This window comes from Dipodomys merriami, unplaced genomic scaffold (assembly GCF_024711535.1).
Source record: "Dipodomys merriami isolate MVZ:Mamm:240054 unplaced genomic scaffold, mDipMer1.0.p SCAF_78, whole genome shotgun sequence".
NCBI classification, from domain to species: domain Eukaryota; kingdom Metazoa; phylum Chordata; class Mammalia; order Rodentia; family Heteromyidae; genus Dipodomys; species Dipodomys merriami.
The window spans coordinates 2,650,705-2,669,701 of NW_027206379.1; the positions used below are offsets into that span (position 1 = coordinate 2,650,705).

The 18,997-nt window shown below is 57.8% G+C and overlaps 2 protein-coding genes across 5 annotated transcripts in view; both read right to left on the minus strand.

Moving 5' to 3' along the window:
* Positions 1-1,584, minus strand: part of Tesmin (testis expressed metallothionein like protein) — a 30,488-nt gene extending 28,904 nt beyond the window's left edge. For 2 of the 3 annotated variants that reach the window (XM_070009577.1, XM_070009575.1), the window contains exons 1-2: positions 1,518-1,584; positions 239-693 (exon numbers count right to left, since the gene is read on the minus strand). In XM_070009577.1, coding sequence (XP_069865678.1) covers positions 239-643 — 405 coding nt within the window. In that variant the 5' untranslated portion in view covers positions 644-693; positions 1,518-1,584. Of the gene's footprint in view, positions 1-238; positions 694-1,338; positions 1,396-1,517 lie in introns of those variants that run through there. The other variant, XM_070009576.1, reaches the window with a different exon arrangement.
* A 2,230-nt stretch (positions 1,585-3,814) lies between these two features.
* Positions 3,815-18,997, minus strand: part of Cpt1a (carnitine palmitoyltransferase 1A) — a 43,729-nt gene continuing 28,546 nt past the window's right edge. For both annotated transcript variants that reach the window (XM_070009734.1, XM_070009735.1), the window contains exons 10-19: positions 16,119-16,314; positions 15,121-15,309; positions 14,910-15,015; positions 13,369-13,485; positions 11,088-11,252; positions 9,595-9,729; positions 9,282-9,434; positions 8,333-8,446; positions 8,109-8,201; positions 3,815-5,659 (exon numbers count right to left, since the gene is read on the minus strand). In XM_070009734.1, the coding sequence (XP_069865835.1) occupies positions 5,573-5,659; positions 8,109-8,201; positions 8,333-8,446; positions 9,282-9,434; positions 9,595-9,729; positions 11,088-11,252; positions 13,369-13,485; positions 14,910-15,015; positions 15,121-15,309; positions 16,119-16,314 (1,355 nt within the window). In that variant the 3' untranslated portion in view covers positions 3,815-5,572. The remainder of the gene's footprint in view (positions 5,660-8,108; positions 8,202-8,332; positions 8,447-9,281; positions 9,435-9,594; positions 9,730-11,087; positions 11,253-13,368; positions 13,486-14,909; positions 15,016-15,120; positions 15,310-16,118; positions 16,315-18,997) is intronic.

Consider the following 18,997-nt stretch of genomic DNA (forward strand, 5'->3'; position numbering starts at 1 on the left):
ACTCACTGGGAGCCCCACCAGGGCAGGGCAGGGCAGGGTGCTTGCCTGGTATGCCTGAGGCCCGGGTCCCCCCTTCCTCCCTGCCCCCCAGCGTGGGATGGAAGGCACCAGAATCCAAACCTCTGACACACATCTGACCTCCGGCAGGGCCAGCTCTTCGCCTGAGCAGGGGCAGGGGTGGACGAGGCCGCCCTGCCGTCTAGGGGGTCCCCGCACCTGTGTGGGAGGCGGCTCTTACCGGGATCACGCGCACGCCGGCCGCCAGCGGCAGCAGCGCGGGGCCGCGCGCCGCGGGCAGCAGCGACGACAGCACGTGCACGCTGTAGGCGGGCGGCGGCGCCGCCTCGTCCGGGGCGCGGAGCTCGGGGAGCCCCGCCAGGTCCCCGAGGAGCGCGGCCGGTAGGTCGGCCGAGCCGTCGGCGCCCGGCGGGGGGCTGAGCGCGCGCAGCAGCGGATCCCCGGGGTCGGCGGCGCCCAGGTAGGCGTCGGCCAGCACGGGCAGCTCGTCCTGCTCCGACTTCACCACCACGGCGGGGCTCAGCGCCAGGCCGTCGGGCGCGAACGGCCGCTCGGCGCTGAAGAGCTCCGTCACCATCTCATCGTCGGGGCCCGGCATGGCGCCCAGCAGGGACGTCTCCTCCATGGCCACGCATCGCCCCGCGCCCAGCTCCCTGGCGAGGGCGGGCGGCGCACCTGCGCGGGGAGAGCGGGCGGCGTGAGCCAGGCGCCGGGAGCCGGGGAGACCACTCCGCACCGAGGGCCGCCGCGGGCGGGCGCCTCCGGGCCCGGGCGGGGACGGGAGGGGGGGGAAGGGGGGGCGCCTCCGGGCCCGGGACGGGACGGGGGGGGGGGGGGAAGGGGGGGCGCCTCCGGGCCTGGGCGGGGACGGGACGGGGGGGGGGGGAGAAGGGGGGCGGGGGGGCGCCTCCGGGCCCGGGCGGGGACGGGACGGGGGGAGGGGGGGAAGGGGGGCGCCTCCGGGCCCGGGCGGGGACGGGAGGGGGGGGTCTGGGGGGCGGGGGTGGGGGGGCGCCTCCGGGCCCGGGCGGGGACGGGAGGGGGGGGTCTGGGGGGCGGGGGTGGGGGGGCGCCTCCGGGCCCTGGCGGGGACGGGAGGGGGGGTCTGGGGGGCGGGGGTGGGGGGGCGCCTCCGGGCCCGGGCGGGGACGGGAGGGGGGGAGGGGGCGGGGGTGGGGGGTGGAGGGGCACCTCCGGGCTCCGGACCTGGGACGGGACGGGGTGGCCCTGGCGGGGGACGGGAGGGGGTACGGGGGGGGGCGCCTCCGGGCTCCCGGCCGGGACGGGACGGGGGTGGGGGGCCGCCTCCAGGCTCAGGACCTGGGACGGGGGGCCGCCTCCGGGCTCCGGGGCCCCGAGCGGACACCTGGGTCTCCTCAAGGCACTCGGGCTAGGACAGCGGGCCGCCTCAGGGGATGGCCGGGCCCTGGGTCGCTCAGCGGACACCGGGGCCGCCTCAGAGCCACACCTGGGCCGCCCGGGCCGCTGCAGGGACGCACCTGGCCGACCGGCTGCAGCTGCGTCAACGCTGTGGCCAGGCAGGGCAGCCCGACTGGACGACCGACCGTCGACGGTTGGAAGGGGCGGGGCCTTGGCACGGGATGGGCGGGGTCAGAGAATGGTGGCGGAGGGGCCTGGAGAAGGGAAGGGGCGGAGCCTGTGTAAGAACAGGGGTGGAGTCTGTCAGAACAGGGAACCATTGGTGAGAGGGGAGAGGCAGGGCCAGGGAATCTGGTGGGAGGAGCCTGGAGAAGGAAAGAGGCGGGGCAGGGAATCATTGGTGGGAGGAGCCTGGAGGAGGGAAGAGGCGGGGCAGGGAATCATTGGTGGGAGGAGCCTGGAGAAGGGAAGAGGCGGGGCAGGGAATCATTGGTGGGAGGAGCCTGGAGGAGGGAAGAGGCGGGGCAGGGAATCTGGTGGGATTAGCCTGGAGAAGGGAAGAGGCGGGGCAGGGAATCATTGGTGGGAGGAGCCTGGAGAAGGGAAGAGGCGGGGCAGGGAATCATTGGTGGGAGGAGCCTGGAGGAGGGAAGAGGCGGGGCAGGGAATCATTGGCGGAGGAGCCTGGAGGAGGGACAGGGCAGAAGTTTCGGATGGAGGCAGGGCCAGGATTCGCGAGTGGGGTTGTGTAGAAGCAGCGATGCTCATGGGGAGGGGCTGGAGGAAGGGGTGTATGCAGCCTTACAGGGTGAAGATGAAGAACTCTGCTCCTGCTTAGGGTGGGGAAACTGAAGCCCCCAGAGACCAAAGCAGGACTAGACAAACCCTTCCTTGACCTTTGAGCTTTTCTCTTAGGGTTTTGTTTTGTTTTGTAGTGATAAGGATAGACTCAAGGCGGCCACTTGAGCCATACTCCTAGCCATTCTCTATTGTTTTTTTTTTGGGGGGGAGGGTCCGGCCGTGGGGCCTGAACTCTGGGCCTGGGCGCTGTCCCTCAGCTCTTCAGCTCAAGGCTAGCGCTCTACCACTTGAGCCACAGCGCCACTTCCGGCTTTTTTCTTTTTGCTTATGGGGTGCTGAGGAATCGAACCCAAGGCCTCAGGCATGCAAGGCAAGCGCTCTACCACTGAGCCACCTTCCCAGCCCCCTCTCTATTGCTTTTTTTTTTTTTTTTTTGTCTTTTCTTTTTTGGTACTGGGGATCGAACCCAGGACGTTGCACTTGCTAGGCAAGCGCTTTGCCACTGAGCTACATCCCAGCCCTCTCTATTGCTTTTGAGACAGGGTCTTCACCAAACTTTGCCTGGTCTAGCCTTGAACTCTTTTGAGACTAGCCTAGACAAATAAAAAAGTTAAGGATCCTATCTCCATCTATAGCTGGGGGAGGGTGGTATACACTTGTTATAGCAGCTGGATGGGAGGCTGAGATTGGGAGGATCACAATTCAAGGCCAGCTGGGGCATAAACATTCATTTCTGCTGGGTACCGGTGACTCACATCTGTAACCCTAGCTACTCAGGAGGCTGAGATGAGATCTGAGAATCAAGGTTCAAAGCTAGCTCAAGCAGGAACATCCATGAGACTCTGATCTCCAACTAACCACCAACAAGCCAGAAGTGGAACTGTGGCTCAAGTGGTAGAGTGCTAACCTTGAGCAAAAAGGCTCAGAGACAGTGCCCAGGCCCTGAGTTCAAGCCCCAGGACTAGCACCAAGGAAAAAGAAAAAAAAGTCCATTTCCATGGAAGAAACTGAGAGTAGTGCTGCATGCCTGTTATCCCAGCGATGGTAGATGGTGGGAATCAAAGAATAGGAGAATCACAGTCCAGGCTGGACTGGGTAGGACATGCGACCCTATCAAAAATAGCTAGCACAAGGCAGACAATGATGGCTCACACCTGTAATCTTACTCAGGAGGCTGATATCTGAGGATTGTAGTTCTAAGCCAGCTGAGGTTGGAAGTGGGGCTGTGGCTCAAGTGGTAAAGCACTAACCTTGAGCAAAACTCAGAGACAGCACCTAGGCCTTGAGTTTAAGACAGAACGTACGCATGAGCACACGCACACACACACACACAGGCTGGAGTTTAAGACAGAACCTACGCATGAGCACACACACACACACACACACACACACACACACACACACACACACACACACACACACACACACACACACACACACACACACACACACACACACACACACACACACACACACACACACACACACACACACACACACACACACACACACACACACACACAGGCTGGAGGCATGGCTCCGAGAGTGCTTTCCTAACCAGCCTGAAGCCTGGGGGTGGGGAAGGAGACAGACTAAGTAAGTCAAATGACTAAGATACAGCAGCACTGTTTATTAGGCACCTACTATGTGCCAGGCACTGGAGGAAGGAAGGTGAGTGATACAAGTTAACAGTCCACAGGCTCCTCCCTCCCTTTAATAGTTCTCCTCCTGATTGGAGGCTGGTCCCTGACAAAGGCGCCCAGAACAGTAACATAGTAGACAGACAGTGCTTTATTAAGGGTTGCCTACTCATAGTGCGCGTTTCTAAGACTTATACCAGAAGAGCACATGGTATTTACATACAATGGACCGATTAAGGTAGTGATTTCAAGCCATGGCTGCAATAAGACTAGTTTGTTCCAAATTAAAATACATGATACTCTTACCTCCCCCTTCCCACATATACAATAAAAACCCACTCTCCCTCTTAAGGAATAGAAAATTGCATTGATAACTGCGGGATCAGCCACAGAGACGCTGGGGTCATCAGACCCAAGAGAGAAGCACAGCCTCGCCCGCACACGCGGGCAGATCGGCCAGTGGCCACCAGCGCCTGACTGTGGCTCTGATGGTGTCCGCGGGCTGCCACCTCTCTCCCGGGGCACAGGGGGGTCATTTCCCCCACACCCTGCCTGGACGTCCACCACACAGGACCAGGCCTGGGAGCGTCGCTGCCGCCGGGGTTTCTCGGTTTTGCCTTTTGTTTTCATCCTTGCTTGTGAGAGCAAAAGGATCTTTGGGCCTTTGGGGCTGAGTTTTACCACACTGCTGTCCCCAAGACACATGCGTCTCTCACTTCCTGCAGCTGTGGAAGCAACAAGGGACGAAGCCGGCGAGGACCAGGCCAGGGCTGGGAAAAATAAATACACCACTTAGGAAGAGGCCAGCGAAGCGTGTCACCATGGGCCGGGGCGCTGGGGATGTCCCTGTGATGGGAGCTGCGGGGCGACATGGAATACTGAAGGGGACTCAGTGCGTGGCTTGCCCTGTGGCCACTCAGGCCTGCTGGCGAAAGGCACTCCTGGGACAGGGAGCCGCGGGCCTAGCACCAGTCACTGCGACCAGGGACATGTCACTACCATGTCACCGCCACTGGCCCCACCACAGAGACATGAGGGCGGCCGCCATGGACCAGGTGTGATGTCAGGGTGCCCTGCGCCCTCAAGTTCCTGGCCATCGTCACGCCAGCCCTGCGGCATGCACCCATGGCACCACTCCCATAGCCAGGCCCCCAGCCTGTGTGTCCCGGACGCCAGACACACGTCTGTCCTGTGCCTGGCTGCCAGCAGCGCTGTCCCCACGAGGGCCCTGGCCCTCTAGGGTGGGAGAAAGGAGCAGGACCCCCTCCCACCCCCGCCCCGCCGCGACCCCACCGAAGACCTCACGCCACGCCGCCTCAGTCTTTAAGGCACTGGGTTCTGAAAATGTGCAGGGTCAGTAACTGGACAGACATGGCCACCGCTTGTTCCAAACACGGCAAAGGCAGACGGATGGTGGCACGGGCCGGGAAGGACGGATCTCGCGAGCGCCCTGCCGTGGGCAGCACTGAGAGCACCGCCGACACCAGCAGCGTCTGCTCCCTCCGCGTGCGAAGCTGCAGCCCTACTAAGGACGAGCCCAGGCCGGCCTCGGGATGCCCCTGAAGTAGGAGGGCTGCGCTTCGCACAGTGGGGCTCCCACGCGAGGGAGAGACGGCCAACGCTTTCTGGAAGGAGAAGTTTTTGTTTTTTTCATCCCGAGCTAGGATCAGGATGATGCCTACTCTTCATTTGGTGTGGGCCACGCGGTTTCCCCTCGCCGTGGCCTAGTGGGATTACTTTGTGGAATTAGGTGTGAGCCCAAACAAGTTGAGGATGTCTGTCATGGCTTCTCCCAGGTGCTTTGCAAAGCGGTGAGAATCCTGGTTTAAACACAGAAAGCAAAAACACATAAGATGTAGAAATCCAGGCCGGCGCGGTGCTGCACACCTGTAATCTCCAGCCACTGGGAAGGTGGAGACAGGAGGATTGCAGCCTGAGGCTAGTGCTGGCAAAGTTGTGTGAGACCCTACGGGGGGAGGGGGAGTGAGACCTCACAGGTGACCTGTGGGTTTGAACCCCAGATTCCATGTGCCCTGTCACCTGTGAACCTGGCCCTGTCTGAGCTGCCCATGATGCACGGAGGTACCCGCCTTGGACCTGACCTTGACCTCTGTGACCCTACCCAGGCCGCCCCACGTGAACCTACACCTCCAAGCTGCCAGCAACGCCCGACTAGCAGTTTCTTACGCACATGCTCCAGAACCTGGCCTGCAGATTCAAGAGCGAGAAGTAGCGGAGGGAACAGGAGATGCCGATGGGGGCGGGCAGCCCTGACTTTCTCCCGGGGAAGGGTGGGGCCATGTCTAGAACCCTGGCTGCCCACATGTGCAGAGCCCCCGCGCAGGTCACTGCAGCTCTCACCCCACAACAGATCCGAGCCCCCGGCCGCCTGCACACCTGGCGGCTCCCGTGACTACAACGTGGGCACTGTCCGCTCTGAAAGCAGCAAGCCACAGGCAGATCCGGGGTTCTCAGGAGTCTGGGTGCTCCGGTCCCCACTAAGATGAGCAGTCTGGGTCAGTTCCTGCCCGAGGACCCACGAGGACCCTGGCCCGACACCAGGAGAGGGACTTGCCCCTCAGAGCGGGCTGAGTTGGCCGCAGGTACGCGGCATGTCACTCAATCAACAACTAGTTTTTGTGTTGGACTTTTTTGTGGTTGCATGTTTTTGATGTGTAGCCGAGGCTCCAATTTGCAATCCTCCCACCTCAGCCTCCCAAGGACCAGAGGCGTTTCTTTAGGAATGTTGCCTGCCTGTGTTTAGCGGTGAGCTCCTCCCCTCCACCCGTTCGCTAAGCCCCTCCCACAAAATTCTGCATCTAGGATAAATTCCATTCTCTTTTTGGAGGAAATGGGGTTGGATCTCCAGGCCTTATGCTTGCTAGGCAGGAACTAGAGAACACTTACGCTGTACCTCCAGCCCCCTTTGCTGCAGGGTTTATTCAGTTATCCTTAAATGTACAAAGGGGTTTCAATTTCAGAATCTGGGTCTTATTGTTGTTTTGTTGGTCATGGGACTTGAACTCGGGGCCTGGGTGCTGTCCATGAATTCTTTTGCTCAAGGCTAGTGCTCTATCACTTTGAGACACAGTGCCACTTCCTGTTTTCTGGTGGTTACTTTGAGGTAAGAGTCTCACAGACTTTCCTGCCTGGGCTGGTTTTGAACTGCGATCCTCAGCTCTCAGCCTTCTGAGAAGCTATGGTTATAGGCGTGAGCCACCATGCCCGGCTTTTTCTTTTTATAACAGGGCCTCACATTTATGCTCAGGCCAGGCTGAACTAAAGTTCTCTATTTACTCTGCGTCCACGGTGGCAGGGAAGACTGGCACTCAGTACCCGCCGCGGCTGTCAACCACTTGAGGTAGGGTTTCACTAACTCTTTGTCCCGGCTGCCCAATATCATGAACTCCCCCAATCTCAGCTTCTCAAGTAGGACGGCAGGCATGAGCCACAGCATACAGAATGGGTGTGTGTGTGTGTGTGGCACCAAGATTTGAACTCAAAGTCTTGCACTCACTAGGGAGGCATTCTACTACATGAACCACGTAGCCAGCCTAAACTCCTATTCTTTTTGTAAAACAAAAAACTGGGTGGAGGATAGACAGGGGAGCGGAAGTAGGAGAAAATGAGGCGTAACAATGTTCCACAAGAAATGTGCTCATTACCTTACCTGTGTAACCACGCTAATATCGCCTTTACAATAAAATGCAATAAAATACAATAAAATAAAATTGAAAAAAACCCTGCAAACTTTGGCATTACTTGTCAAGAGATGGACAATGTGGGAAGAAGAAGATAAGATAGGCCCATAAATAAAGTATGAATTAAATGTGCATGCAAGGCGGGAGGCCACCTGCTCCGTCACGAGGTCCAGGGTCTGTCTTCCCAACGTCACAGGTTTAGAAAGCCATGGATGCATGTGCGCATTTAGGTTTAAAACTGCTGCTACAGCAAAGGCAGGCATGTGGAACTAAATCTACGTCTTTAAAGCCAAGTGAAAGCCAGCTACCAGCGGCTCCCGCCTGTCATCCTGACTACTCAGGAGGCTGAGATCTGAGGATGTAGTTTGAAGCCAACCTGGGCAGAAAAGTCCATGAGACTCTCATCTCCAATTAACTTGCAAAAAGTTGCAAGCGCAGTTGTGTTTCAAGTGATAGAGCACCAGCTTTGAATGAAAAAGCCAAGCAAAAATGCAAGGGCCCTGAGTTCAAGCCCTGCTACCAGCACAACATAAAACACAAGAAGAGAAGGGATTTCCTCCTCCCTCACCGTCTCGGGGCTGGACAGCTTGGAGGAGATGTGGAAGTGGATGTAGTTATCGCCCATTATGATGTAGGACACGCCGTAGCCGTCATCAGCAACCTGCAGGCAGACAAGAGACAGCCTGGCTGACCCTGGGAGGGACAGAAGACAACCGGCACCGCCAGGCATGCCAGCAGCAATGCGTCAGGACCCAGCGGCCCTCAGAGCCCGGCCGGCACCGGTCCACTCACCGGCCCGAAGCCCCCACCGCCAGACACGTAGTGCGGGTTGTTCACCAGGTCAAACAGCTCCACCTGCTGGTGAGGGGTCTGGCTGGTCGACAGCCTCCAAGGCTCAGACAGCACCTGGACCGGAACGAGGCAAGGTTCGAGTAAGTGGCTCTTCTCCCCACCCCGTCCTCCAGGCTGCACCTGAGGGTGCTGCTTTGGACACCCTCAGTCTTTGTTCCTGAGGACAACACTGGCTCCGAGAAGGGGCAGGCAGGAAAGGGGCTCCAAGATGAGTGTGCCACCAGATAGAGCATACGGCGAGACGGGGAATGGCGCCACCCCGTGCTGTGATCTCAGCCTCCTGAGTCGCTAGGATCACAGGTGGGAGCCACTAGGGCCGAACAAATTTTCTAATTGTTGAATGAGGTTGAGTGTGGTAGTGTATGCCTACAGTCTCAGCCCCTTGGAAGGCAGAAGGAGGAGGAAGGCTTGAGCAATCTAACAAACGTCCATTCATAAAAATAAAGTCTATAAACTCCCCATTGAAATCATATTTAAAACAAAGGTAGGCTGAGCTCTGGTGGCCCACCTTGTAACCCTAGCTGCACAGGAGGCTGAGTGCCGAGGATGACGGTTCAAAGCCAGTCTTGACAGAGAGGCTCATTAAAAACCAGCAACAAGCCAAAATGGCGCTCTGGCTCAAGTGGTAGAGTGCCAGCCTTGAGGAGAAAAAGCCAAGTGAGAGTTTGTGGTCTTGAGTAGTTCAAGCCCCGGTACCGGCACATACACAGCAAAATGAGATGCGGGTGTCTGTGCGCATTGGCGCTGCCTAAGTGCTCGTGCCCGGTAGGTCGGGAGGTTAGTCCTCCAGCACTGCCTCCCACGCCACAGCCACGCCCGACGCCCACTGGGACCGGCGGGGCAGGAGCAACGCACGGAGACCCCTGCCCACTGGGCGAGGGCCACGTACTTCCTTCAGGAAGGGGGAGTCCACGGCCAGGTATTTGGACACGACGTAAAGGCAGAAGAGATGGCGGTCGATGCCCGCGCCCGTCATGGCCAGACGGTACAGCTGCTGATGTTTCTCGGACGCCAGCTTGAACAGCCTGAGCCTCTGCTCCACCTGCCGCATGGGGGGAAGAAGTTGGAGGAAAGAGAAGCGGGGGGCGGGGGGGGGGAAGCCGAGGGGAGAGGGCGGATGAGGAAACCGCACAGGCCCCGTGTCGCCCGCGGGCTCCCCGCGCGAGGCCGCACGGCGTGCGGCTTGGCTCGTGGCACCGTACCGTCTGCGTGGGGTCTGCCATGGCCAGCACGAAGCTGCAGGACTCCATGGTGCAGGAGCGCACGGTCTCGGTCCTCCCCTCCCGGAACAGCCGGGTCATGGAGGCCTCGTAGGTGAGGCAGAACTTGCCCATGTCCTGAGGAAGCAGAGAGGCTCCGTGAGGGCGGCCAGGCCTGTGGCGGGACGTGGACTTCGCCATGGACTCAGGCCCTCGGGCAGTGGCGGGGGGGGGAGGGGAATGAGAGGGGGTAAAGGAATGACCCTGGGGTCATACCAATGCTCCATGCTCCCCAGGTGTGGCCCTGAGCGGGTAGGGTGGCACTTGGGAGGGTGGGGGCACAGGACCCCCCATGAAACAGTCAGAAGGGCGCAGGGGTGCCGGACAGCAGAGGCGTGGGAGGGAAGGGGGCGGGAGGGTGGATGAGGGAGGGAGGGAGTCTGGGGAGGGGGTGCAGAGGGAAGCCCAGACAGAGCCCCCACAGACGGGGCGGAGCAGCCTGGGGGCCGAGAGGCAGAGGGAGAGGGGGACGAGGTGGCGTCTGGGCGGCTTCCTAAGCGCCCCAAGAGGGAGATGGAATGCAGGGCAGGGGCGGGCAGAGGGAGAGCCGCTGCAGGGCTGAGTTGGACCAAGGAGGCCAGTGTCTGGGCAAGAGCCCTGGGGAGGCCTCAACACCATGCAGCCGGGGCTCCAGGAGGGAGCAGCAGAGGCAGGGAGGCCATTCGTTAGAACCCAGGGCCTCCTGGGTGGATGGGATTAAAGGCGGGAGCTGCCAGGGCCTGGCTCCCAACACCCACTGAGTATTTCTCCCAAAATGCACCTTTTACAGGCAGCTGCCGCCGCTCGGCTTCTGCCCCCCATGTCCCTGCCCTAGGTGCCCCGTCTCCCATCATACACTGATCCAGGAGAGCCCCTCGCTCCCCACACTGGGGCCATTGCTCAATCTCTGGTCTTCTAGATCTCTCTGCACTTCGCCTATAAAGCCTGGTATAAAGTGTCTCCCTGGGAGCGAAGCTAGGAGGCAGCCTGGGCGTGGGGCCCCTGGGTGGCCACTGGCACTGAGCCACGGCCCCCAAGGACTGCCAGACACTGCATGTGTGTACACCACTCACACTGGCTGGGCGTGATGGTGGTTCACACCTGTAATCCCAGCACCCAGAAGAAAGAGGATCTCAAGTTTGAGGCCGGCTCGCCACAGAGACCCTGTCTCACAAAAACAAGCAACAGCAATAGCAAGACTAGGTCAGCGCCTAGGTCACCACCAGGACATCTCCCCCAGCAGCCCTGGCCTAGTGCAGGCACCGCTGCTCCTGGGACCAGAGCAGAAGTCAGAGTCACAATGGCACCATGGCGGGAATGCTGCCAGCCAGGTGGGGGCCCATGGAGACTCGGAGGGCTCGACTTCAGGGCCAGCGCCCTCCCCCGGCCGCCAGCGGGGATACGGCCAGGCCACGTCAGCCCGGAAGTGCTCAGGATGGACCCCACTGCTGGCCCACCTTGTAATGCGCCAGCTGCAGGGCCATCTGGATGAACGCGTCGGGGCTGGTCCGGCATTTCTTGATTAAGCCTTTGCCAAACGTGTTGAATGAGAACGAGTGGATGTCCACGTCGTCGGCCAGGAGATTGGCACTGTTCAGGGAGGTCTCGATGACCGCCTGGCACTGCGGGAGAGACAACACGTCCTCAGTGGGCACGCTGGCACAGCGGGGGACACCCGGCCAGCTCCCGGCTTGCCCCACGCGGGCTGCGCTTGTTTCCTCTTGCTCCTTCCAGAACCCCTTCTCCCCTCAGAAGTGGAGAGCAGAAGGGGGCCCGCAGGTGAGGGCCAGCTCCTGGTGACACCCCAAAGGGAACTTCAAACAACCCTGCTACAGGAAGTCTGAGGGAAGAAGAGACAAACATGCAGTAACGAAGCAGAACAACTGTAGGGCCACAACAGACCTGGAGGAGCTGGGCACTAGCGGCTCATGCCTGTAGTCCAAGCTACTTGGGAGACTGAGATCAGGAGGATGGCAGTTCAAAGCCAGCCTGGGCATACAAGCGAGGTCCCTCCTCCATTCATAGTCGGGCATGGTATATGCCTGTCGTCCTGGGAGGCTGGGACTGGAAGATCTCCGTTCCAGACCAGCCTGGGCAGAAAGTCTGCCCCGATGGCAGGAGCTGGGCATTGTGGGACACGTCTGTGACCCCAGTGACACAGGTTAGCCTGACATAAGCAGATCTCCCCCATCACAAACATAACCAGCATAGCTGGGCACTGGTGGCTCACGCCTGTAATCCTAGCTACTCAAGAGGTTAAGTTCTAAGGATCACAGTTCCAAGCCAGCCCAGGCAGGAAAGTCCATGAGACTTTTATCTCCAAGGAGCTGTGGTTCAAGTGGTAGAGCGCTGGCCTTGAGCAAAAAGAAGCTCAGGGACAGCACCCAGGCCCTGAGTTCAAACCCCAGGGCTGGCACAAAAGAAAAGCACAAAGTAGGGAGGGGTTGGAGGCATGACTTAGTATTAGAGAACCTGCCCTGAGTTCAAATCCCATTATTGCCAAAAAAAAAAAATCAAAGGCAGAGAGATGGAGGGACCTGAGAGTCAGTCCCAGAAGTCAGGCTGAAAGGACTCCTGTAAGATCCCAACTCTGATGTCCTGGGAAGGGGGAAACTGTGAAAGATGAACCGTGGCCCAGGAGGGGAGGGAAGGAATCGGGAGGGGCTGGCAGGAGGAGGGGCAGCAGATGATGCTGAGAGGCGGGGCCAGGACATCACCCAAGTCCCACCCCATACACCCCACCCACCACCATGGGCCCCCAAGTTGACCATGGCCTGGGAAGTGTCACGGGGGTGCATGAATTTATCCAGTGAACCGCTGGGGGGCAGTGCTGAGCAACAGGTTGGGCAGGCGGGGGTGTAGTGGGGAGGAAGAGCCTGAGTCCTCTGCAGAGGTGGCAGCTCTTAGTAGTGCTGGGTTACAGGGTACCAGCAATGGAACTGTACGCTGTGAAAATGTCTCCCACTATTCCAGACAGGTGCTTGCTCCCCGCACTAACCTTCCTTCCCCAGAAGGCTCCTACTTGATGGGCTGCGTCTAAGAGTCTTTGAGACAGTCTAGCCATATGCCCCGGCTGGCCTCAAACGTACAATCCTTCTGCCTCAGCCTCCTGAGTTGGCGTTTACAGGCATGTACCACCTACACCCAGTTATCAGTCTAAGAATCTTTTTTTTGTTTTGTTTTGTTTTTTTGTGCCTGACCTGGGGCTTGAACTCAGGGCCTGGGTGCTATACCTGAGCTTTTTTTCACTCAAGGCTGGTGCTTTACTGCTAGAGCCACAGCTCCACTTCCAACTCTTTTGGTAGTTACTTGGAGATGAATCTTACAAGCTTTCCTGCCCAGGCTGGCTTCAAACCTCAAACCTCAGTTCTTAGCCTCCTGAGCAGCTAGGATTGATTATAAGTATGAGCCACTGGTGCTTGGCCTAAGAGGAACAAAATGTATTTTAAGTTTTGAACATTTTAAGTTAGCCAGCAAGGATGAGATCCTGAATTCAATCCTGAGAGAGTCAGACAAGGATGAGATCCTGAATTCAATCCTGAGAGAGTCAGACAGACAAGCCAGCAAGGATGAGATCCTGAATTCAATCCTGAGAGAGTCAGACAGACAAGCCAAGTGAAGAGTAATATGATTCGATGTGCTGGGTTTTGCACTCTGCTGTGAAGCGTGTGCGGTCTCGAGGCTGCTGGGGAGCAGCTCCCTGGGTGACCCCCCCCCAGCCCGGGCGGCCTTGCTCACTTCCTCCGGGATGTCCCACTGCAGCCGAGTCGGGTGGGGGATGCTGGAGTTGGTCTCTCCTCGGCAGTGCCCATCCTCCTCGTAGCCCAGGTGAAAGACGTCCGTGGCCATGACAAACTGAAACACAAGAGGCAGAGACTGAACAAAAACCCCCACCCAGTGCCCCTCGGCCCCTCTCGGCAGAGCTCTGGGACAGAATATGGGTCCCCTACCCCAGCAACTGGTCCAACCACAGACCCCCCGCCGGCGCCTCCTAATTCATGTCTGACGCAGCTGGCTGGACCAAAGTGGCCCCCCTGCTAACAGTGCCAAGCCAAGCCCAGGTGTGGGATCTTTCCTGCTGACCCAGAAATGCCCCTCCAACTCGATAATATGTGAGGGTAGCTCAAGGCTCTGAGTTCAAATCCCAGAGCCATAAAAAATAAAATAGCCGATAGGAGTCAGGTGCCAGTGGCTCACACCTGTCATCCTAGCTTCTCAGGAAGCTGAGATCTGAGAGCACAGTTCAAAGCCAGCCCAGCAAGAAAATCCATCAGCTTTTTTTTTTTTTTTTGGTCGATTGTGGGGCTTGAACTCTGGGCCTGGGCGCTGTCCCTCAGCTCTTCACCTCAACGTGATTATTCTAAGCTTGAGCCACAGCGTCACTTACAGTTTTCTAGTGGTTCATTGGAGATAATCTCATGGACTTTCCTGCCTGGGATGGCTTTGAACCACAATCCACAGATGAGAGCCTCTGGTGCCTGGCTCCATGAGATTTTTATCTCCAATTAAGCACCAAAAATCTGGAGGTGGAGCTGTGACTCAAGTGGTAGAGGGGCAGCTTTGAACAAGAAAGCTTAACAGCAGCATCCAGGCCCTGAGTTCAAACCCCAGGACCGCCACCAAAATGAATGAATGAATGAATGAATGGATAAATAAATAAATGGGTTGGGGATAAAGTTTTTTTTTTTAATATTCTGATCATTTTAAGAACTTCAACATTTGGGCTGGGAAGGTGGCTCAGTGGTAGAGCGCTTGCCTTGCATGCTTGAGGCCCTGGGTTCCATTCCTCAGCACCACATAAGCAAAAAGAAAAAAGCTGGAAATGGTGCTGTGGCTCAAGTGGTAGAATGCTAGCCTTGAGCTGAAGATCTGAGGGACAGCGCCCAGGCCCAGAGTTCAGGCCCCACGACCGGACCCCGCCCCCCCACCCCAAAAAAAAAAAACTTCAACATTTTTCACAGCGTAAAGAGCCTCAGTGAAAGCGGCTGATCAGCAGTGGGTGGGACGGGAAAGACAGACGGGTGGGGACTGGCGGAGGGGTTGGGCTAACAAGGCTGGAGTATTTGCAAGTGTGAGAACAGAACAAGGAAGCTGTGGGAAGGGGGAGACCGGCTGGGGCACAACACTGAACCCCCCCACTCTACGACCTGGGCCTTCCCCCTTCAGTGCCAGACCGCATGCGCAGTACTGACCTGCTCAGGACTCTGACTACGACACAAGTGAAGCATCCTGGGGTTCAAGTCCAGCCTGGACCGGCCTTGACCCCCACCACGACTCACCTCCCACATGTGGGCCACGATGGGTGCGTCCGCCCACGAGTGCTCGGCGTTCATGCCCATCTTGCCGTTTTTGAAGGTGATGAAGGTGATGGACTTGTCGAACCACCTGTACGGGACACCCGCGGTGATGGCACCTCGGTGCTGGGGAACGCCCAGCCCAGGGGGCGGCTGCCACGCGTGGGGACACCGGGGCCGCAGGCCAGGACCGTACCTGTCATAACATTTGCCGTGCAGGAGCGACTTGGCGTAACTCGTCATGGACGCCACGGGGTCCTCCTTCCTGTACCCCTGCTCTGTCTCGTCCAGCGTCACGAAGAATGCCGCCTTCTCCACCGCGTCCAGGGACTGCTTGTTCCTGCCCCGTCTGAAGTACGCCTGGCGACACTTGGCCCACGGCACCCTGGGTAACGATCGAGCGTCGTGAGAGGAACCTCGGGACCACCTTCGTACTTCCAGCTTTTTGGTGGTTCACTGGAGAGAGGAATCTCAGGTCCTTTCCTCCCCGGGGCTGGCTTTAAACCTCGGCCCTCAGCTCTCAGCGCTCTGAGCAGCTGGGATTACAGGGGTGAGCCGCTGGGTGCCTGGCTGAATTTCTCTTCCCAAAGCAAGTCATCCTCTCCTTTCTACCTCGGAGCTGGCTGTGAAGAACTTTCTCTGCAGGATGGGCTTGCCTTACCTGCACTAGGCCCTCGGTATCATCCCCTGCACCCCAAAAAGAAAGAACTCCACTGACTGCCTTATCTGACAACAGGTCATCATCTGCAGGAGTCACCTGCCCATCCCCGGGAGGATGGGGACCAGGAGAAGCGCCCAGGACCCCATGGCCAGCCCAGGAAGCCCAGGTGCCACCGTCCCCCCCCCCCGCACTCTGTGACGGCTCCCTCAGGCTGGCAGAGACGGGGCTCAGTGCTCAGACAGCTGGGTGCACAGAAGGACTGTGCGGTGAACAGCCAGCCGTGAGCTGGAGATGGCACAGCCCGGCTCCCCAGGCCCCCGTGGGGTCCCTCGGCCATGGGCAGAGTGAGTATGGAGAGACAGGTGACACAGGGGAAGCAGGATTGTGCACTCAGCCGCCAGGCCTCGCCCGGCCTGGGCCTCCTCTCATGCCAGGCTTCTGCTTGAATCTCACAACGTTGTGCTGAGGCTGACCCTGTCCGTCATCGACAGGCCCGGCCCCACACCCCAGCCCAGGCCAGAAGGAGCCCGTACCTGTCGCCGGCGGTGAGGGCGGCCAGCTTGGCCTCCCCGGGCTGCGGCTCCGAGGGGTCGTCCAGGATGCGCTGCATCTGCTGCTCCAGCTCGCGGGGCCGCAGCAGCCGCCCGCTGTGGTACAGGGACACCCGGAAGTAGCGGCCCCGGTGGTACACCACCACGTGCTTGCTGTCCTTCAGGTGCTGGATGGTGTCTGCGGACAGGCGGGAGGGTCACTCCGCTCTGGGGAGCACGCCACCCCAGCCCCTGCGTCCTTGGGGAAATTTCCCAAGATGATTTTTTTCTTTGGCAGAACTGGGGCTTGAACTCGGGGCCCTGGACTTGCTAAGTAACAGGCATTCTACCACTGAGCCGTGTGTCCAGCCTGGAATCATGATCCAGTCTCATGGACTTTTCTGCCTATTGGCCTGGAACCTTGATCCTCCTGACTCCAGGCTCCCGTGTAGTGAGGTGTGCACAAATGCACCTAGCTACTGATTGAGAAAGGGTCTAGGGAACTTCCCTGCCTACACTGGCTTTGAACTGTGATCCTCCTGATCTCAGCCTCCTGAGTAGCTAGGATTACAGGCATGATCACGCCACTGTACCAGGCAAATACAGCATTTTTTTTTATTACAATGATCTTTCTAAAGAAAGAGCTCAGAAGGACAGAGAACTAAACCATGACTCTGGACAGCTGGACCGGCTGTCAGAATGGCAGCCTGCCCCGCCTCCTTACGCCAAGGCAGGCTAACCTACCCCAAGTGGAAGAGGAAAGCACCAGGACAAGCCCTGAAGGGACGCTTGCCTTGGCACATGCTGGAATTTCCTACTTGGTCTCATACTAGGACAAACAACTGAGGCGGGAATGCTTAGAAGTGAGAAGGGCCCTCCCTGCGCCCACGGCGTGCGTGGTTGGAAGGTAAATCCAGATCTGTATCTCACAGGAAACAGAAAAATCAAGTCCAGGGAGATCAATTATTGCTAAGTAGCAGACGCCAGTGGCTCTCACCTATCATCCCAGCTACTCAGGAGGCCGAGATCTGAGGATCGTGGCTCTAGCTCAGGCAGGAAAGTTCCTGAGACTCTTATTTCCTGTTAACCAGCAAATGTTGGATGTGGAATTCTGGCAGAAAACTAACCTTGAGCCAAAAAAGCTAAGGGACAGTGCCTAGGCCTTGAGTTCAAGCGCTAGAACTGGCACGCACACACAACACAAAGTGCATAAATAAAGCAACGCTTATTTACCTATCACGAAAAAAGGAATGTCTTGTTAAGGCACAAAGCCTGGAGGAAAAAGTGATATAACTCCACATTTGGGTTTTGTTGTTGTTGTTGTTGTTCTGGGATTTGAATTCAGGACTTCCCAATTACTAGACAGGCATACTACCACTGAGCCACACGTCCAGCCCTTTTTGGCACTCGTTATTTCTGAAAAGGTCTTACTTTTTGCCTTGGCCAAAAAGTAAGGATGGACTACCATCCTCTTATTTACACTTCTTGCTGAGCTGGGATCATAGCGCATGCCAGTGCCTGGCTGTTGGTTTAGAAGGGGCCCTCTTGTGCATGTCTGGGCCGACCTCAAACCAGGATCCTCTCGCTCTCAGCCTCTTGAGTAACTAGGATTCCAACCCTAACCCTGTCACTCATTCACTTTTGCTAAGTCACGCTTACTGAGGTGAGCAACTTTTTTTTTTTTTTTTTTTTGGATTGGTCGTGGGGCTTGAACTCTGGGCCTGGGCGCTGTCCCTGTGCTCTTCAGCTCAAGGCAAGCGCTCTACTGCTTGAGCCACAGCGCCACTTCCAGTTTCCGAGTGGTTTATTGGAGATAAGAGTCTCACAGACTTTCCTGCCCGGCTGGCTTTGAACCAAGATCTTCAGATCTCAGCCTCCTCAGTAGCTAGGATGATAGGCATGAGCCACCAGCGCCTGGCTTGAGCAACTTCTTAAATGTTAACTGGACATCTGGATCTCATTGAGACCTCTGGGTACTGTAATTTGTGTACTTTTTGTAAGAAAATAGGTGGGCAGTGTGGTATTTTGTTGTTTTTTTCCTGAATGCAGGCCTTTCAGATAGATACTCAGTGTTCCACACCAGGCGGACTGCTGTTTGAAGCCAACGGAGGTAAAAGTGAGACGTTGACAAAATTAGGCCGGGGCATGGTAGCACCTACCTTTAATCCCAGCTACTAATAAGGAAGCAAAGGAAGGAGGAGAATCACAGCTCCAGAAAGTTAGCATGGGGCCCTATCTGAAAAACGAACGACTCTGGGGGGGAGGGGAACTGCTTGAGGGTACACTGGAAAAAAATCACTCGAGCGTCCACGGCAGTGGTCTTGAGCAACGCCCACTGTGACCCCCAGAGGCTGCGCCCAGGGCCCCTCCCGCTGCATGATGAGTGTGCTTGGGGCAAGGCTGCGGCATCCTGGGGCCACAAAGTCTCACAGGAGGCCAGGAGAGCCCTGTGGCCCGCAACTGTAAGACGGGCAGTGGGATTAATTGATCTTCTTTCTAGAGCTTCTGAACTTTGGCAGTGGTCCCCTCACACAGTGACACAGTGCTGTCAGTGTGCGCGGCCAGCCCTTGGGATCGCAGGGGACCGCTCTCCAAGACCCAGTGTGCACTGAGACCTCCCTTCAGCAGAATGGCAGCCGGGTACGGTGGCTCACGCCTGTCATCCTAGCTACTCAGGAGGCTGAGATCTGAGGATCATGGCCCAAAGCCAGCCCAGCAGGGAAGGCAGTGAAACTCCATCTCCAAAATAACTGGCAAAAAGCAGGGCTGGAGGTGGACTCAAGTGATAGAGCATCTTCTGAGTGAGCAGGCTTAACAAGCACAAGGCCCTAAGTTCAAATCCCCATACTAGCTTGATTTACTAACCTGCAAGGGAGGAGAAA